The following is a 24,920-nucleotide window of genomic DNA, read 5'->3' as shown; positions in this document are numbered from 1 at the left end:
AGCTCAAAGCACACATATAATGGTATTAAAAACACCATATATCACCACGCAACCGCGCGGGTTATTGTTTTCATTTATTTTAATATAAACATTTTGTTTTCAATTCTAAATTGGTATATATTATAATATATATGTGTCTATCAATTTTTAAAACATAATAAGTTTACGGTATATTTTTTTCATTGAATAGATTGTTTCAAACTTTCACATGTATTTGTATCTTCTTATATATATATATTTTTGGATTATTATATATTCTATTAAAAGAGATGTCATGACTTAATTCATGTGTGATTTTTTTAATTTGGACCAACCCTTAGAAAGTTGTTAAAATTAATTTTTGTATAAATACTTAAATTTTTTGAATCAATTTAAGACAAACAAATCAAATAGATATTCCTATATTTACTCTAAAATTATATCTGAATAAAATATTTTTATATCTTTTTATTTACAATATATATATATATATATAAATCATTGTTTATTAAAACAAACCTTTTAAATATTTAAGTAATTTCGTGTTTGTTTAACATAAATGTATATTCATTTTTCACTTAAACAAAACTTTTAAATATTTAGTTAATTTCGTGTTTATTTTAAAATTAAATTCATATTTCATTTTAACTAAAACGAACTTTTAAAATATCTAACTAATTTTTTAATTATAAGTAAACACATGTTCAATTTTGTATTAATCTGCTATATGAATTTAATTTTTCAATACATTTTTGATCTTTCACCAGTAAAATTTTTCAATTTAGAATTTTGTATCACTTGATTTAAAATATGAAAAATTTAAAATAAATAAATTAAATTATTGCATGTGAACTATAAAGTTTTTTTGTTTTAAAATATTATATTAAAAAATTAGTAATATGGTAAATATTTTAATTAATCATGTAAAACAAATAATTATGTGTGTAAAAATAAAATAATTATCTGCACGGTTGTGCGGCTCAAGATCTAGTTTCATTATTAAAATTGTAACTATATATATAAAGATTAGTAAAATATTGTTCTATTGTCATATTCAATGATATTGTAACATTTCACAAATTCAGAAAGTTTTTAAAAAATTAAACTTTTCACTTCATAGATTTATATTATCGAGTAAATAATTAAATATTTAGTTTTTGTTTATTTTTTTAAATAAACTATATAGTTTTAATTTTTTTCATTGATTTAAGGTAGTAAAGATTAATCATTATTAAATTGTATGATTTTTGTTATTTAAAAAAATCTGTATAATTTTAAAAGTTAACATCAACAAATATTTAAATAATTAACAATAGTATTACAACATAAAATTATATCTATTTAATTTATACTATCTATAAATCCAATGGATCATCTATTGTTTAAATTTAATTATTGATAGTCCAATAAAAATTTATGTTAGGCCCAAAATTTAAATGATATAACATGATTTTCTAGGAATATGTCCATTGGGTCTATTTTTAAAAAAATCACATATGAATCAAGATTCTGACTTCTGTTTTAATATATAAGAAGTTACATTACATAATGCAGTGAGCCAACGTTTCAATTGAAGTGCAATAATGGAAATTGATTCTCCATGACTCACTCACGTTGACAAAATAATTACTGTTTTTTGACCAAATCAATTCAAAGCGAATAAAATATTTTATATGGGGTTTTGCATTTTTATGTTCAAATAAAACATAAAAGATCATCATCAATAAAATTTGAAAGATTAAGTTATTGACATATTGTCCACCTAACAAAATCAATTTCAAATTCAAATCCAAATATCCAAAGTGATCCATTTGCTAAATGATTTATACTTAGCCAAATTTAAAACTTCATAAACTTTGCATATCACTAACTTTGGACCTCTATTTCTCATTCAACACTATTTGATTTTGACTAGCAAATACACTGACTCATAGTGTTCACGGTAACAATTATATCGTGCCCAAATTCCGGTCTTTTCGACAGACGTCTCCGTCGAAAAACCCATCGAAATATGGTCCGCACCACTTTGTCAAAAACGAGTTCCAACACCATTGGCCTTGGTTTGGTATTGTTTTGACTCCCACTTACTGACTTATAAGCCTTATCCTTCAAATGATGGTTTCTTTGCTTTGTTTCAAAGTCTCAGACATTGTGCATGACTACATACAAACGTCTTTCTTCCTATAATGACTTAGAAGACTTCAAGCAAGACGTCAGGTATAAATGCGCCACCATTATTCATAACAAAACCTCTGCTTATTCTTAACAAAGATTGTTTCTTCCTCTTCTTCTTTAAGGTTGTCGTTTGCACCGGTGAAACATGGAGGTCAAGCTTTCTCATGGACTGCAGGAAAACTTGAGACGAATGGTGTTTCCCTCTTTATTTCACCTTCTTCCTGAGATGTTCGAAGCCAGGTTTTTCAGGCTGCTGCTAGCTATGTATGAGGGTCAGCTCTCTGATTAATCTTCTGAAGATCTCCCAGTTGCACCATCATCATCACTAGTTTGAACTACTTTACTCCTCTCGCGGAACCGTTAATGTTCAACATTGTGACGCAAAAGAAAAGTGTAACTCAATTCAACCATCATTAACATTCTCTGTTCTTGAGGATTGTTTTGAAACTTTTAGAACTTATTGGGTCAAAAGCTAGATCGTATAGATGTTAAATGTTAAAAGTAAAAATCTATTACTAATTTCTGCATAAATCAACTTGGACTTTTTGTTGGGATAAGCTTGAAATAGCTTGGAAATCAAGCTATCCTAATCCTATATTATTGTGTTTATCTAAAAGGATTAGGAAAACATAAAACCTATTGAGTTTAGGAGTTATCTATAAATATATAAGGAGTTGCAGACTTGTTGCAACACTTAAGAAGATAAGGTGATTGTTTGAGTTGGCTTGAGTTTTGAGGAATTTTCTCAAGTAATTAATAAGAGAGCAAGTTCTTGTTAATTGTGTTCTTACAATCAAATACATGAAGCTTGGAAACCATATTTGGTATCAGAGCTTCTAGGAAACGATCACAATAGCTATCGGTGATCTTGTTACTACGAAAGTTAAGGGAGGAGGTGGACCTACCACCATAAGCTGTCCCATGCTATCATCGACAAATTATACTGTCTGGTCAATACGGATTAAGGTGCTACTAAAAATACACAAGGTCTGGGACGCCATTGAGGTTGAGTCTGATAATGGGGAAAAGAACGACATGGCCACTGCTCTGCTGTTTCAATCAATACCCGAGACACTGATTCTTCAAGTGGGAGAGTTAGACACAGCCAAGAAAGTCTGGGATGCGATTAAGGCAAGGCATATGGGGGCAGATCGAGTTCGAGAAGCAAGACTACAAACCCTTATGGCGGACTTCGACAGATTGAAGATGAAAGACAGTGACACAATCGATGACTTTGTGGGGAAGTTATCTGAAATATCATCGAAGTCCGCTGCTTTGGGAGAAGTTGTTGAAGAGACAAAACTAGTAAAGAAGTTCCTGTCTAGTCTGCCACGACGCAAATACATACATATTGTGGCATCATTAGAACAGGTGCTTGATCTTAAAACGACGAGCTTCGAAGACATTATCGGACGGCTAAAAACTTATGAAGAAAGAGTTGCAGAAGAGGAAGATGAGACGCAGGACAAACTCATGTACGCAGCAAACACTGAGTCTCAACCGGCTTCAAATTCTTCGAACCGAGACTACAATAATAACTATAGGGGTCGAGGACGAGGAGGCCGTTTCTATAACAGAGGACGAGGCAGAGGAAGATATAATGATCGATACCAAGACAACTTTGATATGACAAAGATCATGTGTTTTCGGTGCAACAAGATGGGACACTTTGCTTCTGTATGCCCTGACCGACTACTCAAATTGCAAGAGACAACATAAACAAAGGACAAAGACACTGATACAACGGAAGCTGAAGAACTGATGGTTCATGAGGTTGTTTACCTTAACGAGAAGAATGTAAACCCGCTGAACTTCGAGACAAGCTCAGACAACGACAGAGTGTGGTATCTAGACAATTGGGCGAGCAACCACATGACTGGAAATGAGAGTGTGGTATCTAGACAATGGGGCGAGCAACCACATGACTGGCCTTCGACAAATTCAAGAAATTCAGAGCCATTGTTGAGCAAGAAACCGGGGCTGTTATCAAAACACTTAGGACAGACAGAGGAGGAGAATTTGTGTCAAACGAATTCAGAGAATTTTGCGAGTCAAATGGGATAACAAGACATCTAACGGCTCCCTATACTCCCCAACAGAACGGGGTAGTAGAAAGAAGGAACAGAACGTTGTTTAACATGACCAGAAGTATCCTGAGACACACGAAGTTACCAAACTACCTTTGGGGCGAAGCAGTAAGACACGCCACTTACCTCATAAACAGAGCTGCGACTCGTGTCATTAAGGCAAAGACGCCATATGAGCTGTTTAAAGGACGAAAGCCAAACATAGAAAATCTGTGCGTCTTTGGATGTATTGGATTTGCCAAGATAGCTTCACAACATCTCAGGAAACTAGACAACAGATCCTGAATGCTGGTTCACCTCGGGACTGAACCAGGATCGAAAGCCTACAGGCTACTTGATCCAACAACTAAGAAGGTGGTGGTGAGCAGGGACGTGATATTTGATGAAACTAGAAGTTGGGATTGGAAGACAGGTAACAAAGATGAAGAAACAGGAACATTCCGCGTCGCTATTGGTCAGTATGGAAATCATGGCATCAATGAAGTTTATGCAGCTGAGGATATTGAAGAGGACGTAACAGAAACTCAAGATAGTGGTACACTGAGCCAAGAAGAAGAAGAAGTACTTGATGAGGTCGAACCAAAGCTGAGGAGATCGCAAAGAGAACGTCGAGCACCAAGATACTTGGACGACTACATCCTATTGGCTGAGATAGAAGGAGAGCGTCTATTACTAAGCTTAAACGATGAGCCGTGGAGTTATGATAAAGCTAAAGAAAAGAAGGTATGGAGAGATGCGTGTGAAGATGAAATCAAGTCAATCGTTAAGAACAAAACTTGGGAGTTAGTTGAGCTTCCAATAGGGGGAAAAACGATCGGGCTTAAGTGGATCTTAAAGGTTAAACGCAACTCGGATGGGAGCGTCAACAAGTTCAAGGCGAGGTTAGTAGCAAAGGGCTACATACAGAGGCACGGCATTGACTTTGATGAAGTGTTCGCGCCTGTAGCACGCATTGAAACTGTCCGATTCTTACTTGCTCTTGCGGCATTTATAGGATGGCAAGTACATCACCTGGACGTTAAAACCGCGTTCTTACACGGTGATCTAAAAGAAGAAGTATACGTCTTGCAGCCTGAAGGTTTTGAAGTCAAAGGACAAGAGAGCAAGTTATACAAGCTAAGAAAGGCACTCTACGGTTTGCGTCAGGCTCCAAGAGCATGGAACGAGAAGTTAAACCAGGTACTAGGAGATCTTAAGTTCGTGAAGTGTACAAAGGAGCCAGCAGTGTATCGACGTCAAGAGAAGGAGCACGTGCTGCTCATAGAGGTCTATGTTGATGACCTCCTTGTGACTGGTTCGTGTCTTGAGATGATTGACGAGTTTAAGAAAGGAATGTCTGAGAGGTTCGAAATGAGTGATTTGGGAACTTTAACCTATTATCTAGGGATCGAGGTTGATCAAAACGACGAAGGGATTACATTAAAGCAAGAACGTTACGCCATGAAGATATTGGAGGAAGGTGGAATGCGTGACTGCAATGCAGTCCACATACCCATGGATCCGAGTTTAAGAATGTCTAAAGCACAAGATGAGCGAAGCGTGAACGAGAAGGAATACAGAAGAAGTATTGGATGTCTTAGATATCTGTTGCATACTCGGCCTGATCTATCGTTTGCGGTTGGAGTCATGAGCAGATATATGCAGCATCCAAAGATCTCTCATGCCGCAGCAATAAAACAGATACTGAGATACTTGCAAGGCACGCTTAGCTTCGGACTGGTGTTTAGACGAGCGACGGAAACAAAGTTGATAGGTTACAGTGATGCAAGCCATAATGTGGATGAAGACGACGGCCGAAGTACCACAGGACATGTTTTCTATTTCGGGGAATCACCCATCACCTGGTGTTCTCAGAAACAAGAAACAGTTGCCCTTTCGTCTTGTGAAGCGGAGTTTATGGCGGCGACCGAGGCAGCCAAGCAGGCTATCTGGTTGCAAGAGCTGCTTGCTGAGATCGTTGGAAAGGAAAGCGAGAGAGTAGTGGTTCTGATCGACAATAAGTCTGCAATAGCTTTGACGAAAACCCCGGTGTTCCATGGGCGTAGTAAACATATACATCGGCGTTACCACTTCATTCGAGAGTGTGTTGATAGCAATCTGATCGAGGTTTCATCATGTACCAAGGAGCAAACAACGAGCTGACATTCTAACAAAAGGACTAGCAAGAATTCGATACAAGGAAATGGGACAGTTGATTGGAGTTGAAGATTTGTCTAAAAGAGATTTCAAGCTTAAGAGGGAGATTGTTGGGATAAGCTTGAAATAGCTTGGAAATCAAGCTATCCTAATCCTATATTATTGTGTTTATCTAAAAGGATTAGGAAAACATAAAACCTATTGAGTTTAGGAGTTATCTATAAATATATAAGGAGTTGCAGACTTGTTGCAACACTTAAGAAGATAAGGTGATTGTTTGAGTTGGTTTGAGTTTTGAGGAATTTTCTCAAGTAATTAATAAGAGAGCAAGTTCTTGTTAATTGTGTTCTTACAATCAAATACGTGAAGCTTGCAGTGCCGGCTCAACATGGAGGGCAAGGAGTGCACTCGCCCGGGGCCCACCCCAAAAGCCAATCAATTCAATAACAAAAGGGGCCCGTCTTTTTCTGTTTTTTTCTTTTAGAATAGGGTCCTATAATCTTAGTTTAATTAACTATCAAGTGTAAAAATTATTTTTGTCCAAGGGCCTAATACAATTCTAAGCCGGCCCTGGAAGCTTGGAAACCATACTTTTGACCCAGTTATCAAAAACCGTAATTTGTATACTCAGTGCTCTGTTAGACGCATTGTTTTTCGGCTTTAGGCCGAAATAAAGATGACAATTCTTACTACGTAATTTAATTAGCATTCACTAATAACATTGTAAAAAATGGCAAAATAGTCAAACATGCATCGGGATTAACATGCATATTAGGTGATTCTCTCGTGCTCATGCAGAGATAAAAATATTTGCAAAATAAATATATTATATAATTATTAATATTCTAACTTTAATTTAATTATTTTGGTTAATTATATGTATGATTTAATTATTTGGTTAATTATATGTATGATTTAAGTTGAGTATATTGAATTGTATCTACTTTCCCGAATTTAACCATGTGTGCTCATGCACAGATAAAAAATATTTATAAAATAAATATATTATATAATTATTAATATTCTAATTATAATTTAATTATTTTGTAAATTATATGTACGATTTAATTATTTTATTTAACCATCGTATTTTTGTGCTGAAATAGATAAAAATTCTGATTTTTTGCCTTTACAATTTCGATTTGGACATAAAATTTAGATTGTTTAAGTTATTCATTTTGTGGGTTATATTGAGTTACACATATTTCTTTAAAGCGAAGCACAATCACTTTTGATTCTAGTTAACCAAAATTTGATTAATTTTATTTATTGCATTAGTCCAGTTCTTCATCTTCATTATGCATATATACGCCGTAAATTATTTTGTATAGTTTAATATTTTTGGATTTGTAAAAAATAATAGAAAAACTATAATGATGATTAGTAAAAAAAATTATAAACGAAAATAAAATTTTAAAAACTCACGAACGGATATCAATATTACAAAATAATATTTTTTTTGTAAATTCTAAGTAACTTTATAATTTACATGTAGAAAATATAAATTAAAATTTTCTAAATTATAATTGATAAGTTTTAATTATTGCATTAGTTCAGTTCTTCATCTTAAATATGCATATATACTTTCGTAAATTCTTTTGTATAATTTGATATTTGTAGATTTGTAAAATAGTAGAAAAAACTAAAATGATGATTACTGAAAAAAATATAAACAAAATAAAACTTTGAAGACTGATAAACGAATATTTAATATTTACAAAATATTTTTTTTTTGTAAATTCTAACAAACATACTACTTTATATGTAGAAAATAAAATAAATATATTCTAAATAATATTAAGCATAAAAATTCATATTGGTTTATGTATTATTATTATAGTTCTATTATATTGTATAAATATATAAAATTTTTAAAAATAAAAAATAAAATATTAAGCCTTAATTATTTTTAGTAATCTGCGAAAATTGACTGATATAAATAAAATAATTTTATTAAATTTAGAATATATGTTATGTTGTTTGTTATTATGTTTTAAAGATATGATTATTTTAAGATCAAAACTGTTTTTGTGAACTTTCTTTTTTATGAAATAACATTATATATAAAATTTATTTTCATAAAATGAATTTTTTTTTCTTTTTTGTGGATATAATTTTTGTTTTTATTATATGAATATATTTTATTATTGTATATCTTCGGGAAAATTATTAAAAAAAATAAATACAAAATTAAATATTATGTATAATATAATCATATATAATATTTTAATCTATTAAGGGTGCATTTGTAATTAATCATAATAAAAATTAATGTGAGTGTGACACGTAGGAAACTGATTTCTCAAATAATATTATAGAGATGTGATATGATATATGAATAACATGTTGTATTGTCGTCATTTCCCTTAGACCACTAGCTAGTACTCAATTACAACTAATAATTTTTGAATGTGTAACAGTGTAAGGATATTGAAAACATGAATTATTAACATTATATAATCAATATATCAAGGAGAAGTGATTGTTTTTTAAATCATCATAAGTAGAAAGACAATGATACATTTTAATAGATTGAGTAAAAAGGCTTACCTGGTGAAGTGGTGATGCAGTGGAATGATCATCATTGGATTGCTGGACTGCCTTTTTTGCTATTAATTAACAATGTATTTTCAGGATATAGGAAAAAATTTTAACCATTTGAGCCACAGAAATTTGTTGTAGTTTATTTTGGTAGCAGCTGTAATAAGAATCATATCATTGCCAAAAGAAATGCAAGTCTATAGCAAAAGGGAAAAAAAATATTTTGTAGGAGATAATATAATATTTTATTCTCTAAAAAGAAGGGTATATTAACCTTCCAAATTTTTCATATGATAGACTTGCAAACTTTGACCAAAAAAAAATAGACTTGCAAACTAAATTTAAGTTCATTGTGTAGTAAATTATATACCCAAGGTGTTATATTAGTTTCCTACTATATAGAAAACAAAAAAGTAAAATTAAATTTGTTATAAAATATTAATATACTGAATTTATGATTTTAGTTACAAAATAGGAAATGTAAATAAAATCTTTTAATAAGTTTCTATGATTAAAATTAGGGGATGCAATAAAAGGAAATGTATCAAAATTTTGTTACCATATTTATATTAAAATCAAATCTACAATCTTTTTACATATCATCTATATATTAAAAGAGAAACATCACAACATTTGAGATAGTTATGTGTTATCACCACAATGAGTCTTGTAATCATTAGAGAAATATGTTGGTCCATCTAAATAGATAATAAGCTTTTTATTAAACCAACCATAAATTTATTATTAATGTCTTTCATTCTTTCCTTAAATAAAAACTAATGTATATATATGAAAATTAATGATTTTGAATAATAAAGATTTGATAAAAATTAATGATTTTGTATTTCCTTATATTTTTCTATATATGTTATATTTTGATTTTTTTAACGACGATAAATTACTAAAACTGTTAAAAGTCTCACATTCAAATTTTTGTGATTCATGGTTTAATTTTTTTTTTGTTATGATAAGATACAAATGATTACAAAATCATATAAGTAAAAATCTCATTTAATAAATATTAAGTGTAAAAGATATATATTAATATCGTTTAAATTAAAATATATACCATATAAAATACATAAATATTTTAATATCAAAATTTGCTTTAAACAAAAAAATGTTTTGGTAAAAGCTTTGAACAAATATTGACAACTTTTTTTTTTTTTGTCATCATATTGACAACTTAATATTTAAATTTTAAACTTAGCCTTAATTTTTTTAAAAAATTTTAAAAATACTAAAACAATTAAATCCCACAATGAAAATTTTTTTATCAATGATTTAAAGTTTTTGTTATAAAAATATACAACTGATCAAAACATTATATGAGTACAAAGCATATAATATATATCAATATTAAGAATACACTATATATATGTTAATGTCATTTAAATTTAAATATATACCATATAAAATAGAAAAAGTGATTGTTTGAATTATATAAATTTATTTATGTGTTCACACTAATTTAATTGTATATGTAATAGTTACTGACTTTTTCATTATTCAATATATATTTATTATTTCATAAATATGTAAAAAACTTATAGTACATAAAAATAATATATATAATGTTCATTCCGTACAAAGCGCGGATCTTAACCTAGTTAGAGATAATTTGAAAAATTACAAAATTCTGCAAACTACAAAGAAGTCTATAGGGTGATGAATTAACAATTGTGGAACAGTTTTTTTATAGCTAAATATTTATTCAAAATTAGTAGACATCATTTGTTAGTAGAAACACAAACAAAATAAACAATTAAACTTAAGCTCAAGAAACAAAAAAAAAAGCACTGATATGATTTCAGACTAAATTATATTTTTTAAGATATATATGTGATATAAAAACATATAAAGCCTTTTTGATTGTATATTATATAAAATAATAAATGTTAATTTTGAAAATTTATTTATGATTGTTTATCAATAATCAAAACGATATAGAATTTATGTGGATATATATTGAAGAACTAAAGTAAAGCTAAGAGTTTATAAAGAAAATGAATAAACAACAACATTGTTCTATAATAATTAAATAATTATTTAAGGATATTAAAATTTATCAAAACTTATATTTTTAGATATATTTTAAAACTCATTTATCGTTACATGAGCATATTATTATATGTGTATTTTTTACTAGTACATTCACATGATTAACATACCTAAAATACCTTCAATAAGATATAAGAAAAAATGGTTTGATAGCATTCTATAAATAAGAACTACTTAAAATAGTGAAAATTAATAAAACTCAATACTTCTAAATATTTTTCATAGATATCTATTTATCACTCCACGACATATAATGTAATACAAATAAACCTATTAGAGTGAGCCACGTGACACTAAACCTATTAGCATGAGCCACGTCAATTTCTGGATATGTCTTAATTATCTAAAATTGACCGATGACAAAGAAATGTGTAATGACATCAGGATTGCTATACATCAAAAAGTAACTTGTAAATATTAGATTTTACCAAAAATTCTTACATGGTGTTTGGTGAGTTAGACATCCATGCTTACTCAGTCACTATATATGTTTCCTTCTCTCATACCATCAACCCAACAAAAAGAACACAAATACCTTACCAACCAAATTGAAAGAATTGGAGTAGTCATGGAACCAACCAATGCTGCTCATGAGATGGTGGAAACTAACGCTAGAGCTACCACTGACGCTCAGCTGTATCCGCCACCCGAAGTGCTAGCCGTTGATGAGAATATTACTGCGAATCCAAGCCATGACGGGAGATACATACAATACAACATACGCGACAATATCATCGAACTCACTGCAAAGTATAAGCCACCAGTCATGCCTATTGGCAGAGGTGCTTATGGCTTCGTTTGGTAATCTCCTTTTAACATTTTTTCATATTATTTGTTTCATCCCTTAAGGGTTGTATGATCTTTGTTTTCTGGTTGCTCTGAATATTACTGACATATTAATAATTTTTTTTTTCTGTTTTTACAGTTCAGCTACAAACTGGGAGACCAATGAAAAGGTGGCAATAAAGAAAATTGATCAGGCATTTGAAAACAAAATCAAGGCAAAGAGAACTTTACGTGAAATCAAGCTTCTTCGTCACTTCGAGCATGAAAATGTCCGTATATGATTTCATCACTATTCTTTTTCTGAGTATCAATGAACTTGCGATTGTTTTTTTTTTTTTATTACCGTGAGAATCCGGCGACCAAAATCAACCAACTATCACACGAGGTCCACGGCGCTCCACCTATTCTCGCTATTTAAGGCCGTCCGGATGGCATCGAACCACTTTATTGCGATTGTTCTTGATACCTTTTTAGTTTCTAGAATATATTTTAATAATTAGGAAGAGTTCGGACCGGACCCTGATTTTGCCTAGGTCCGAGACCAACCATTACTAATATTTTATGACATGACGTAAAATATCTCTGTCATCGGGAATATCGGCTCGATTCTCTTCTTGATTTTTAATCTTTTTAAAAATTAATCATTAGACCCCTAATATTTAAGTAAATACCATTTTTCTATAGATTATTGGAATCAAAGACCTAATATTGCCTCCTCAGAGAGATGCTTTTGAAGATGTATACATTGCATTTGAGTTAATGGAGACTGACCTTCATAACATCATAACATCCGGTCAAGAGCTAGAGTCACTTCATTACGAGGTTTGAGTTTGATTTTTTTTTCTTAAAACTTCTATCATTTTATTAGAATTTGAAAGTATTCATTTTTTTTTTTATTTTGTAACGCAGTTTTTCTTGTACCAAATCCTGTGTGGATTAAAGTACATTCACTCAGCCAATGTGTTACATAGAGATTTAAAACCAAGCAACCTCCTCGTGAACGAGAACTGTCAACTAAAGATCTGTGATTTTGGACTTGCTCGTGGTACTTCAGAGCATAATGCAATGACTGAGTATGTTGTCACAAGGTGGTACCGTGCACCTGAGCTTCTCCTGAACTCATCTGCTTACACCTCAGCAATAGATATATGGTCCGTTGGCTGTATCTTCTTGGAGTTGCTGACTCGCAAAACGGTCTTCCGCGGTAGAGATCCTGTTCATCAGCTTCGTTTGATCTTGGAGGTAACAAAAAACTTACATTAAAACCATTTTAGTGATCTCTTTAACTTAGAAAAAAAATTACACTTTGATTTGCAGCTCCTAGGCTCTCCATCAGAAGAAGAACTTGGATCATTGAGTGAAAATGCTAAGCTATACTTAAGGCAGCTTCCTTATCATGATCGCCAATCATTCTTTGTGGTATTCCCAAACGTGCCTTACCCTGCTCTTGACTTGATAATGAAGATGCTAAAGTTTGACCCTAGACAAAGAATCTCAGGTTCGTAGATACGTTTATGTCTTTCTTTAGCTACATTGAAGTTTTGATTAGACTCTTATTACCATTTTCTTTACAATATTTTCAGTTGAAGACGCGCTTGATCATCCATATCTGAGAGAGATGCAAGACTTCACTGATGAACCAGTGTGCATGACCCCCTTCAACTTCGATTTAGAGGAACAGCCATTCACAGAGGGGGAGATTAAGGAGTTAATCTACCGTGAAGCCTTAGCTTTCAGCCCTTAACCAACAGCAGTTGGAAACGGACATTGACTTTGCCTTGGAAGCAATTCATGAAAAAATCCATCATCAGTCTTCTAAACTCATAAAATATTTCTATGTATTAAGATATTGTGCTAGATATCCTAAATAAACCATATTTGGTATTGTAAGATTATATAATATTTACCTAAATAAACTAGAGAAAGAAAATAAATGATTATGTGGGAATTATTATTAACTTTCAATCCAACAAATAATAATAATAATAATAATACATTGCAACAAGGAAGAAAACAAATCATATCCTAATTTGAGTATTTTGATCAAGGAAGATCTATTACTCTTGCAATGGTTCTTTTGCATGTTTGTTCATGTCAATTGTCAACTCTTTAGATTGCCAAAGAATCTAGAGAGTGGTACAGGGCCATCGTCTTTAGTTTTGCTAGAGTGTTTGTCTCTGCTGGACTTGTGCTTCTTCTCCTTCTTTGATCTTCTAGAACTTGATCTTGATCTTCTAGATTCTTCTTCATCGCTGCTAGATGAAGACTCTGAGGATGAATAATGCTGCAAACTCAACATGGTCAATGTTTATAGAAGCTATAAAAAATAACAAGGCACCATATCTGTTTTTAAGGGCAGTAAAAGCACCTTTCTCTTTTTGCTTCTTTTCTTCTTTGAATCTCTGTCTTTCTTATCTGTGAGATCATTGAGATATTGGAGAAAACATCTAATAATAAGATCCTCACAAAGAAGGTTTAGATATTCTATCAGAGTTAAGTTTGATGATACTACCTTTATGGGACTTATCACTAGAATAGTTCCTCCCCTTGGAGAGTTTCAAGGACCTTTCTGCATCTAGCTGAGCTCTATACTCACGCATCAGTTTATTGGTATCTGCTTCAAGTTCTCCCTTTTTCATCTCTTCTTCCTAATCATATATTCAGGTAAAAATAAAGATGCAATCTTAAACATTTTCTAATGTTCCATAATAACAAAGCAGAGAAGCTGCAGATGGTAACAAACTGATGATGCAGGATACTGAAGATGTTTAAGAAAAAAATGAGCTTAACCATCTATAGATTATGCAAAATAAAGAAGCTAGAGCTACTTCAAACCCTCAACATACATGAATACAAAAAGAGTGTGTATCCTGTAGTTGAAGATGAATTAGAACACGGAGAAATGAGGATTAAAGCTTCTAAACTGAAAACATTCATAGTAACCTTATGAAGACGTAGCGTCAATTTTAACTTAAAACATGATTATATAACAAGTATTATGACAAGACATGATGAAGCTTGTGTTAAGCTGTGGAAAGTAATAAAACGAAACATAAAAAAGCTTACTGACCTTTTGCTTATTTTTGTACTCTTCCCAGGTGATGGTGTGGGTAGTCTTGAGACTAGCCAAACGAGCCGCATGCCACTCTGGTGTATGAAATGAACCATCCACCTGAGACACTCCTCATCAGAAACGTTCCAAGTACAGACACAACAAATCATCATCAAGCCGAATTAAAAAAAATAACCAAATGAACAAAGAAGTAGCAAATGGTCCATTATCAAAGCATCTTATTGTTTTTACTCGTCTAAATGCTTTTTGTGTGTTACAGATTGCAATAGGAGACACTTTAACCACTCAGACACAAACCTCAATGCTACACTCTAAAGAAACTACAGATCAACTTCAATTTTCCTCAAGACATGAACATATATATATATCAATGTAAATTGTCCTAAGAGGTTCGATTACCAGTTGTTCCTCTGAAACTGAGACTCCAAATTCAGCTCAATCACTCATAAACACAAAGGTCAAAGTAACCAAAATCAATCAATTCTCAAATTGGGTTTCTCAAGGAGACAATCAAACGGCTGTTGAATCACTCTCACACATTAACACAGAGATCAAAACTAACCATAATCAATCAATTCTCAAATTGGGTTTCTTCAGGAGACGCAATCATTAAGAAAGGAGTATGAAAGGGTACAAACCATTCCATCTTCAACCTCATCGGGCTGAGCTGAGGCGGAGCCAACCCTGGATCTCTGCATAGCCTTGTACGCTTGATTCTTCCCCATTGCTCCCAGAGAAAAACAAAAAAAAAAAGTCCGAAACTTTCTTTCAGGGAGGAGATAGATTGAGGATCAACGGTCTAAAGGATAGGCTCTGTCAGAGAAGGCGAGCCAGAGAGAGAGAAGAAAGACGATAACTTTGAGTTAATAATAAAAGGACCAACTCGCAAATATTATTTATATATACTAAATAGTTTTGAAAATAACAATAACCCCCCCCCCCTCTGTTTACTCTATCTCTTTACCGAATCGTACTTGAGATTTAATTTCACCCCAAATTAAAAATTTAGTTGATAATAAAAGGACCCAATATGCAAATATTATTAATTTTTTGTCTGCAAGCTCGAATAAATTTATTTATTTTTGAAAATAATAATAAAACCCTTAGGTTACTCTCTCTGGATTCTCGCTGTGTCGTCGACTCGAGTAGGGGATTCGGGTATGGTTTTTCATCGGAAAGTTTCAATTTTTATTTGCTTGTTCGATCGAGTAGTTTCTATTGGATCGAAAGTTAGGAGCTTTGAGAGTACTAAGAACTGAGAGAGGTTGTTGAGGAATAATGTATGAGTTTCGTTTGTTTGGAGCGACACAGTTGATTTCAGATCTCTCTGTTTTGTGTTTGCAGTTACGTTAAAGGATAGTGATTTGAGGAAGAACAGATAAGATGAGTGGGAGTGGAGATAATAAAGTTTCTGGAACGACAAAGACACCTGCTGATTTCCTCAAATCCATCCGTGGGAGACCTGTTGTTGTGAAGCTCAACTCTGGTGTTGATTATCGTGGTCAGTCTCTCTCTCTCTGTACCTATCTTCTTCTTCTTAGGCTGCTACAAGTCTTGACTTTAGGCCTTGTTCCTGTGGCTAAGTTAATTGGAACCAAAGAGTTGCTACTCTTGTAACTTTATTCATTTGTAAGGGCTTATGGAAACGTAAGCCACTGTTGGATCACAGTAACCTATTTGTCTGTTTGTGTATACTCTCTTCTTGCCAATTCTCATTCTAAATATCTCCTTTTATTCATGTGCCCCCCTGCAATGAAGTTACAATTGACTAGGAGTTTGTTTAGCTTGGGTTTTCAGATCTTTGCTTTGTGGTTTTATGATCTACGTTTAATGCTATATATAAGAGAGATATCTATGTCCTAGACTAGTGCGCATGAGAAACTACTTATTTCATTGTCCTCGTCTTGTTCCTCTGATCAGTTTTGTTTAACTTCTTTACAAGCTTAATATCGAGTTTTTGATTCTTCTATTACACAGGCATTCTTGCTTGTCTTGACGGGTATATGAACATAGCAATGGAGCAGACAGAGGAGTATGTTAACGGGCAGCTCAAGAACAAATACGGTGATGCCTTCATCCGTGGAAACAATGGTAACCAACATCTCTTATATTCTTCTTCTCTCAACCTTCTTTTTTGTACATAGCATATAAACTTTCTTTGTTTTTCTTTGGGTGCAGTTCTTTACATCAGTACTGTGAACACACCTTTAGCTGACGGAGCTTAGACCCTTCCTCATGCATCATCATCATCAGCCATGGCTATCTTATACAAGTTACCTGCTTTGACCTCTTTCTAAAACAACTCTTGCACTTGACGATTGACATGTATCAAAGATGTTTGTTTTTCTTAAATGAATTTTTGTTATAAACAGGGTAATAGCAGACGTCATTTATATTTACTTAACGCAAACTACTTTAATTACTTGCAACTTGTACAAAATAAGCAAAGATAAGTGATTTATCAGGCTCGTCTTGTTGTTACGAGAAGCACATATACTAAAGTGTTAGCTCTTCAAATAGCTTAAGTTTGCTCAATCTCAGCCGCCTTCTATTATGTAAAGTAGAGTTTCTCTCAGTATTAAAAAGATAAACTTCATTACAACTAAAGAGTGTAGCAGTTTCTCCTCTAGTTTTCAAAAGAATCAGAGTGCTCTTTCCGTTTAATTTGATTCTTCTTCCTCTGTTGCATTTTCTTCTGGCTTACTTCCTAACCTCCCCAACCTTACAATGTCTTCCACCATAATTCTTCCCTCTGTTGAAACACCAGATTCAATACGAAGATCAATATACATATCAACTTCAGAGAGATTAAGAGCTCAACAAGGAGAGGAGTCTTTACCTTTATCTTTGGAGAGATTACTGATTAGTTGTTGAAGACCTTCATTAGCAAGTGTATCCTTCAGGTACATCGCAGCTGCTGCAACTTCATCAGGTGTGACCTTTCCATCTCGATCCCTGCATTGTGTGCATTCAAAACGTTACAGTCTCAGAAACAAAAAAAAGGTGGCCGATATATAATGTCTATATACCTGTCAAGAAGCAGCCAGCCTTTGCCAATTTTAATATCCACATCATCAATCTCCTTCTCGAGGTTTTGTATCAGACCATCAACCTTATAAAGTATACCTGAAGAGTTAGCTCTGATACACAAGTCTCATGGCAGTTTAAGATTCTTTAAATTGATTTTTGAGTCATTTTACCTTTTCCATTAGTGCAGAAGAAACCTCATCTGCTTCAGCAACTTCATCACTTTGGTCACTATCTTCTCTAGCTGCTTTGTATGCCTTCATTGCAGCTTTTTCCCCATCAACATCTTCTCTCTCGACCATTGTGTTATAGAACTCCACCTGGAAAAACAGATGAACAATGACTTCAATCTCGGACACAATATGCTAATCAAGCAAATTACTTATTGACAAGTGGACAATGTACCTCTTTCTTGACCAGCCTCAAGAACTCTTCGCGCTCTCTACATACTGACTGTTTATATAAAAAAGCAAACAGAGTCTCAAATAGCGAACAGATAAAATTGTTTTGCATATTCATTGTTGAAAAACATAAGAATCATTTTACTTACAGAAGCGGAAGCCAAAACGCCCAGTGCACGGCTAAGTTTGCAAAGATCATCTTGCTGTTCAAGAACTCTAGCTCTGGCCTGTTCTTGGGCTTCTCTGGCCGTTGGTATAGTCATCTCTTGCAGCGCCTTATCCTCTTCACCACCTTTAACATCCTTAATCCTTGTAAGCTCTTCCTCTTCTTTCTCTTCTTCTTTCTACATATATATCAATATAAAATTCCAAACATTTAAAACTGAGTTCTCTACCTCAAGCAAGCATAACAAAATACAATCAATGGTTTAATATCAAACCTTGATCAGTTCGTCTTGCATCTCAAGGTACTCTAGCTTCCTTAGCCGCTCAGATACAGGGTCTTCAGATGGCAGAGAAGTAACACCAACAGTATCCACAACCTCGTCAGGAAGAGAAGAAAGAGTTGCCCTGACAGCATCTGCCTCAACTCTTCCTGCAACCGTGAATGCCCTGAATATAAAGTCCAATCAGAAAGTTCTTCGCAGTAAAACCGATCGAAGAAAAAGATAAAGAGAAAAGGAGTTCTGGAACCTACCTAGATAGGATCAGTAACGACGAGGGGACAGAGTGACTAAGTGACAAGTCCATCCAGTCGCGAAGCTGCAAGATCGTTTTGATACTAAAAAATTAAAGCTGCAACATTATTTTTTCATCATAAGAGTTTGATAAACAAATAACAAAGAAACCTGTTGCCTCATCTCTTCAACTGAAAGCGTCCCCAGCATTCCCCGTTCCCTGCAATCTTCGCGTAGCTCAGCTTCTGAGAGGGAATCCACACCCTCAGCTCTAATCAGTTTATCATCTTCCTTGATGCTGCATTTGAACAGGAGGGAGAATTAAACATCAACGCAAGGTTAAAAAGGCCAATAACAATGAGACGTGGAAGCATTTTTACCTCCTCAGTCTTTTTCTGAGCATGTATCGCAGATAAGCATCTGTTCCATATGGGCTAATACCCATAATTCTACACATGCTAACCAAGCGAGGCCTGTAAATTGAACTCAAAGAGGTCAGAACATGTACACACAACAACACATCTCTGAGATTCAAATGAAAAGGAGCAACAAACCTGCTAATGTTATCCAAAGTAAGCTCATCGTTGAAAAGCTTTGCAAAGCCCAAAATTTCATCGTTTTGGACTAGTCGACCTTTCCGAACCTGCAAGGCGAGATTTTAAGAACGTAAAGGAATGAAAATTCAAAAATTCAAAAAGAAAGAGTAGTATGTGAGCCAACACAAGATCCATGACTTGCCTTGTCTAGAAACTCAACCAGGTCCTCAGCGGTTTGCTTCGCTTCACCAGTTCTCGAATGCTTAACTTCCTTAGCCATCTCTTTGGCAGTTTCCTGAAGAAACTTAGCGTATTCTATCCTAGCAAGTAACTTCCTTTTCAATGCTTCCTGACATTAACAAAAAGAGCACCATGGAAAATGTAACCCAAGGTAATAAAGCCTACACTCACTGGAGACATACCTCTTCTTTCATCTTGTCCTGGAAAGTCGACGGCAACATATTAGGGAAGAGCTTCAAGAAAACCGGTAGGAGAAACTCCATAAAGGGCACGAGAATGAACACAGCAAACGGCACTAATCTAAAGATATCAGCTGTTGTTCTAGTTAGCTGCTGCCTTTCTCTCCTAGAGAGACTCTTTCCACCAGCCAACTTAAGCAGCAACCTTGAACTGATTCTAGTGTCAGCCCAGAGCAGTTTCGTCCCCAGCCAATAATGTTTCAACGTTGACACAAACTCTTGTTTCCAGTGAGTAAGCTTCTTCGCCCAATCCGCCCTGTAGAGAAAACATAAACTCAGTACAGAAAATTCAACAACACACGGTGTTAGAAGAGAGCTCAAACCTGCTCATGGAGGCAACAGCTCTTAAAGCAGGACCAATCCCAAGAATAAAAGCCCAAGTCATCTGAAGAATCGACCGAGCAACCTTCTTGGATTCTTGTAAGCGTTTAGCTTTCGCCTTTGCTTTAACACTGCTCAGACTCTCAACAGCTTGGTCACATTCCTCAGGAGAAGCCTCTTTCCTATTCACACCATCTTTCTTCTCCTCTTCCTCAGGTTTCTTAGCTGCAACTGTAGTAGCGTTACGGATAGATACGCTCATGTATCTCATCCCCAGAGAAGAACCCATCTCTGAACTTCCAAAACCAATTCCCGAGACTTGAGAAGAACCATGGAACCTAGGACGCAAAAGCAGACCATATCCTCCAGTAAAGGGCTTGTCTTTGGCTACAGGATCAGCTTCCAAAGGAGGATTGTTGACTTTCCGAGCAGAGTTTCCAAAAGATTGAAAGCTTTGAGCTGAACGAGCGTAGACGTTCAAGTAATCAGAAACGATACTCTTTCTCCGTAAGATCGCTCTTGACGCCATTTTCTTGAAAGCCTCTTTGCTGTCTGGCTACAGATGAATCAGCTGTGCATCTCCCACAAGAGAGAAGAACCCTAATCCGATACACTGGAAGATCGCTAAATCAAAACTTACAAAACTTCGGAGAATCAGAGGACCGATGAAAACCCAAACGATCAATTGAAATCGGTCGGAGAAAGAAGTTGAAAACGAAAACCGGAAACGACGACGTATCACTTACAGATACGAGAAGAGGAGACGGAGGAATCTGGAGATGAGGTCTGATCTCCGGTGAGAGTTAAGAGTTTTGAGAGGTTTTAGGGATGCGGCAAATAAATCGTGAGAAAGGATTTTATATTCATTTTCTCTTTTTTTCTTTTTTCTTTTTTTTTTTCTTTTTTGTGTGTGTTAAGAACCGAGATTCAATTCCGATCGATCTTAATCGTTCTTGTTCAATCAATTTTGTGCTTGATTCGATTTTGTTTGTGTTCAATCTAAAGCAATTAAGAACACACACAATTTGTTTACCCATACTTCATTGCCTAGTGTCCGGAAAGAGATCAAAACTCTCAAGCTTTTTCACTATTGATCGAGATGATACAATAACAAAGATAATACCGAGATTGATATTGTTTACTTTTGTGCAGCTATTACAAGCTTCTACACAAAACATACACCGGAGAAGACTATCACAGTGACTACGACGAGGACACCTCAATGTCTTCCTCTGAGCTTTCAGACGTCGAAGACTTATAGCCTGAATCAGAGAAAGAGCTATGAACACTTCAGGATCTCTCTATCTTGATCGCGGAAGAGAACCAGGTAATCAGGAGCTTAAAGCTCTGATACCATGTTAGAAAATGAAGATCTGAGTTAAGAACAAGAGAGAGAGAGAAATGAGAGAAACGAGTAAAGAAAGAAAAACGTATTTCTTTAGATCTAAAAAAATGTCATTACAATAGGTTATCATGGGAAAGAAACAGAATGAAACATTCTTACTCTAGTAGCCAAACACCCTTGGCTTATTAAGAAAGCTAAAATAAAATATCTGTTTGTTTTTACTGTAGCTCCGCGGATATTGTTCATTCTGGCAGGTCTTGCTTGATTTCCTTTGGCAAGTCTTGTTAGCTTTAACCTTGGGCAGACCTTGCTAGATAAAAGCTTTCTTTTTATTTCTTCATGTCAATAGATGATAGTAAAATATTGCAAACTCATGACACTCGTTGGAGCTGCATCATCCAAGTGCAAGACCGAGTTCATTTCTTACTTCTATCCAAGTCCTCTTGTTAATCTTTTAGTTAAGTCTTTATGGTGCAAGACCGAAGTTTATACTGGTTGTGTTTGATGATGCATGATTTGTGTGTGTTTCCAAAATAATAATTATTTTTTAATCGTGATTTGAAGCTACGTATCACAGTTTGAACGCACCGTTTTATTCGAACCTACTTGCAAAGAAGTTGTTTCCTAGGGAGATGATTACTGATTCATCAGATCCTCTGTTTTTGCTCTGTTCGTTTTATCTCATATACTCTGTTCTTGAGATTGCACACTGCTTGTTTCTTTAAAAAACTATGTGTTTCCTTGAACATGAATTATATAATGGTTTGTTTACTTCAACACCATCCTCGTATGTGACCTGGACAAAGACACTGTTGTGTTATAGGTTTCTGAAGATAAGATAGTGGTGAGCAACCAAACTGAGCTAAGTTTACGTCCAAAGTGTTTTCTTGAAAATTCATCAAATTGTCTAATGATGCCAAAACACCTAACTATTAAAGTCAAAAGACGTCATATCATGAATCCAAAAATCAATCTGCAGGGTACAAGGGACTAAAGAGGTGGTCAATGAGCGTTTTGACAAAGAGAAAAATCAAATTTACCTCTGGTTCATGGGACGAGCCAACATAAAAACCACACCAATGCAGTTCGGGCGACATGTTTTCCTTCCAACAAGATAGTTCCAACATTGTCCTGACGCATCCAAATTGTTCTTCCTTACCTCTGAACTGAGAAGCATGTCGAAAGTTGAGATTGAAGTATTAACACTAAGAGAAAACAGCATTTAAACACTGAACTTACTCAAATTTGCCAAAAAAAATTACACCAATTCTTCATTAACCTGAAAAATAACAGTTACGTTGACTTGGCCATTTTATATATGAGTTTAGTCAACATAATTCAACGTTAATTGGCCATTCACGTTCACCTCAAAAGAAATTACATCGTTTCAAAATTAGAATCTCATAACTCAAATTCCCAAATAAAAAACAGAAGAAAATCAATTTCTAACCTCTCTACTCTCTTTATTTACAGTGGGACCTGAAATCAGCTTCATCTCCTCTCCTCTCTTCAAATTGACTTCAATTCTTCTCCTAAAATCAATTTCATTGACTTTTCAGGTTGGCTACATGAAAGAAATGAGTTCTAAAGCTTGAAAACATTGAGAAAGATAAAAGTTCAAACGCCAAGACAAAGTTGATATTTATATGTCTACTATGTTATGGTTGTGCAGCCCTGTACACAATTTACGTTGAAGATCCTGTCAAGTAGAGGAACAAGAAGCTTGGGAATGAGGTATTTATTTAGATGTACATATGGAGTGTTTGGTGGGTTATAAAACGTGGAACTAAAGCTTCAGTTCAAGAAGAAACGTGTGTGTGGTATATTGTTTGGATTGTAAACCATATTCTTAGATGTTGAAACAAGACTTGTCTTAACACTTAGGGCATCATTATTGCAAGTCCTTGTGTTTGGGTCCTTAATATATATATATATATATATATATATATATATATATATATATATATATATATATATGTATATATTATATATGCGTATATAATTGCGGGTTAAGGACTTTACGGAAATCCAAACCGAAAATTCCTTAATTAAGGAATAAGGAACTTTCGGTTTGGGTTTCCGTAAAGTCCTTAACCCGCAATTATATACGCATATATAATATATACATATACATATATATATATATATTAAGGACCTAAGCACAAGGACTTGCAATAATGATGCTCTTAGATGTACATATGGAGTGTTTGGTGGGTTATAAAACGTGAAACTAAAGCTTCAGTTCAAGAAGAAACGTGTGTGTGTGTTATATTGTTTGGATTGTAAACCAGATTCTTAGATGTTGAAACAAGACTTGTCTTAACACTTAAAAGCTAAATCAGAGTTTTCTCAACGCAAAAAAAAACATGTTCGCTATAGCAGCACAAAGATCTGAGCGCATGAAGCAAATATTAACTTTATCCTAACTCCACATCAGTGAAAGGAAATGAGAATTACTCTCAAAGTTCCAAAAATAATCACTCAAAACTTATTTTATTTCATTGATCAAATGGCATTTATATAATAAGCAAGACATACAAAAGGTTACATACAAAAGGTTTAGTGAAAACCTAGAAACTTGAAAACTCATAAATATTGTAGACTTGACTAAAGACTAAAGACCAAGACTTTGACCGAATTTGGGAATTTGTGGTCGCAAAACTCTTCCGCTGATCGTGTCCTTTTGCAAGGTCAACGGTCTCTGAATTACCGTAAGATTGATATATTATACACTCATTACTTGTATTTTCTTGTTGGGTTTTTTCTTTGGGCTGAAACATGTTCATAAACATATTTTTCATAAATTCTCAACCTCAAGCCCATCTTGTTTAATCCAAAAACAAAAACCAAACCTTTTTTATTTGTTTCTGCTGCTGATTCGGAGTACATCACTCCTGATCCCAGACATTTGGACCTAATAGGTATTTGTAAATTTTCGGTTCGGGTTCGAGTCTATAATTAAAATAAATATCCGTAATTTTCGTGTTCATATCGTGTTTGGGTATTTAGAATCTAAAAACGACACGAGATACGTAAACTCCATTTGAAATCTATCGTATCTATTTACAATTTTACAAATTTGGAACGGCTTGTTGGTGCATTCACTTGTGCAGTTGCAGCTAGACGAACAACTTGAGAGTAACGTCCTATAAAAAAATGAAAATGTAGAGTGATATTTAACATCAAGGAACGTACGAACTACAACAAACATTAAACATTGATTATTCATCTGAATGTAGTTTTCAACCAACAAACACTATCAGAAACAGAGACAAGAGTAATATTAAGATAAATAA

The 24,920-nt window shown here is 33.9% G+C and overlaps 4 protein-coding genes and 1 long non-coding RNA gene across 5 annotated transcripts; 2 read left to right on the top strand and 3 right to left on the bottom strand.

The window, feature by feature from the left end:
• The first annotated feature begins 11,416 nt into the window (after window positions 1-11,416).
• Window positions 11,417-13,649, top strand: LOC106396913 (mitogen-activated protein kinase homolog MMK1-like). The gene is made up of 6 exons (XM_013837421.3): window positions 11,417-11,780; window positions 11,905-12,034; window positions 12,450-12,587; window positions 12,675-13,007; window positions 13,083-13,263; window positions 13,349-13,649. The coding sequence occupies exons 1-6, from the start codon at window positions 11,446-11,448 to the stop codon at window positions 13,507-13,509; spliced, it is 1,278 nt and encodes a 425-aa protein (XP_013692875.3). The 5' UTR covers window positions 11,417-11,445; the 3' UTR covers window positions 13,510-13,649.
• Window positions 13,650-13,695: 46 nt separating this feature from the next.
• Window positions 13,696-15,717, bottom strand: LOC106396914 (protein FAM133B). Its single transcript, XM_013837422.3, has 5 exons — window positions 15,477-15,717; window positions 14,836-14,937; window positions 14,278-14,413; window positions 14,134-14,180; window positions 13,696-14,049 (listed from the first exon to the last, which is right to left on the bottom strand). The coding sequence occupies exons 1-5, from the start codon at window positions 15,561-15,563 to the stop codon at window positions 13,867-13,869; spliced, it is 555 nt and encodes a 184-aa protein (XP_013692876.1). The 5' UTR covers window positions 15,564-15,717; the 3' UTR covers window positions 13,696-13,866.
• A 180-nt stretch (window positions 15,718-15,897) lies between these two features.
• LOC106396814 (sm-like protein LSM6A) lies at window positions 15,898-17,260 on the top strand. Its single transcript, XM_013837308.3, has 4 exons — window positions 15,898-15,996; window positions 16,183-16,339; window positions 16,816-16,929; window positions 17,017-17,260. The coding sequence occupies exons 2-4, from the start codon at window positions 16,222-16,224 to the stop codon at window positions 17,061-17,063; spliced, it is 279 nt and encodes a 92-aa protein (XP_013692762.1). The 5' UTR covers window positions 15,898-15,996; window positions 16,183-16,221; the 3' UTR covers window positions 17,064-17,260.
• Window positions 17,261-17,278: 18 nt separating this feature from the next.
• LOC106396813 (mitochondrial proton/calcium exchanger protein) lies at window positions 17,279-21,102 on the bottom strand. Its single transcript, XM_022700922.2, has 15 exons — window positions 21,026-21,102; window positions 20,282-20,892; window positions 19,902-20,214; window positions 19,682-19,828; window positions 19,498-19,586; window positions 19,324-19,416; window positions 19,115-19,241; window positions 18,964-19,028; window positions 18,707-18,878; window positions 18,416-18,610; window positions 18,271-18,318; window positions 18,039-18,185; window positions 17,868-17,950; window positions 17,678-17,793; window positions 17,279-17,590 (listed from the first exon to the last, which is right to left on the bottom strand). Exons 2-15 carry the CDS (start codon window positions 20,806-20,808, stop codon window positions 17,499-17,501), a joined length of 2,214 nt encoding a protein of 737 aa, XP_022556643.1. The 5' UTR covers window positions 20,809-20,892; window positions 21,026-21,102; the 3' UTR covers window positions 17,279-17,498.
• Window positions 21,103-21,760: 658 nt separating this feature from the next.
• On the bottom strand, window positions 21,761-23,501 carry LOC125585128. The gene is made up of 4 exons (XR_007322035.1): window positions 23,075-23,501; window positions 22,864-22,903; window positions 22,665-22,790; window positions 21,761-22,420 (listed from the first exon to the last, which is right to left on the bottom strand). It is a non-coding gene; the product is annotated as an uncharacterized LOC125585128 (long non-coding RNA).
• Between the last annotated feature and the right edge of the window lie 1,419 nt (window positions 23,502-24,920).

Source organism: Brassica napus, chromosome C4, assembly GCF_020379485.1.
Source record: "Brassica napus cultivar Da-Ae chromosome C4, Da-Ae, whole genome shotgun sequence".
Lineage (NCBI taxonomy): Eukaryota > Viridiplantae > Streptophyta > Magnoliopsida > Brassicales > Brassicaceae > Brassica > Brassica napus.
This window is presented reverse-complemented; position numbering and strand designations above follow the sequence as displayed.

What these genes read in the sequence shown, in the direction of transcription:
- LOC106396913 (XM_013837421.3), top strand. Translation starts at nt 11,446, where the DNA reads ATGCTTACTCAGTCACTATATATGTTTCCTTCTCTCATACCATCAACC. An exon ending in GGTGCTTATGGCTTCGTTTG is followed by an intron (nt 11,781 to 11,904) that starts GTAATCTCCTTT and finishes CTGTTTTTACAG; the next exon opens with TTCAGCTACAAACTGGGAGA. An exon ending in GTCACTTCGAGCATGAAAAT is followed by an intron (nt 12,035 to 12,449) that starts GTCCGTATATGA and finishes ATTTTTCTATAG; the next exon opens with ATTATTGGAATCAAAGACCT.
- LOC106396914 (XM_013837422.3), bottom strand. Translation starts at nt 15,563, where the DNA reads ATGGGGAAGAATCAAGCGTACAAGGCTATGCAGAGATCCAGGGTTGGC. An exon ending in ATGAGGTTGAAGATGGAATG is followed by an intron (nt 14,938 to 15,476) that starts GTTTGTACCCTT and finishes GGAGTGTCTCAG; the next exon opens with GTGGATGGTTCATTTCATAC. An exon ending in TAGTGATAAGTCCCATAAAG is followed by an intron (nt 14,181 to 14,277) that starts GTAGTATCATCA and finishes ATGATCTCACAG; the next exon opens with ATAAGAAAGACAGAGATTCA.
- LOC106396814 (XM_013837308.3), top strand. Translation starts at nt 16,222, where the DNA reads ATGAGTGGGAGTGGAGATAATAAAGTTTCTGGAACGACAAAGACACCT. An exon ending in CTCTGGTGTTGATTATCGTG is followed by an intron (nt 16,340 to 16,815) that starts GTCAGTCTCTCT and finishes TCTATTACACAG; the next exon opens with GCATTCTTGCTTGTCTTGAC. An exon ending in CTTCATCCGTGGAAACAATG is followed by an intron (nt 16,930 to 17,016) that starts GTAACCAACATC and finishes CTTTGGGTGCAG; the next exon opens with TTCTTTACATCAGTACTGTG.
- LOC106396813 (XM_022700922.2), bottom strand. Translation starts at nt 20,808, where the DNA reads ATGGCGTCAAGAGCGATCTTACGGAGAAAGAGTATCGTTTCTGATTAC. An exon ending in GCTGTTGCCTCCATGAGCAG is followed by an intron (nt 20,215 to 20,281) that starts GTTTGAGCTCTC and finishes TTTTCTCTACAG; the next exon opens with GGCGGATTGGGCGAAGAAGC. An exon ending in GGCTGGCTGCTTCTTGACAG is followed by an intron (nt 17,794 to 17,867) that starts GTATATAGACAT and finishes CACACAATGCAG; the next exon opens with GGATCGAGATGGAAAGGTCA.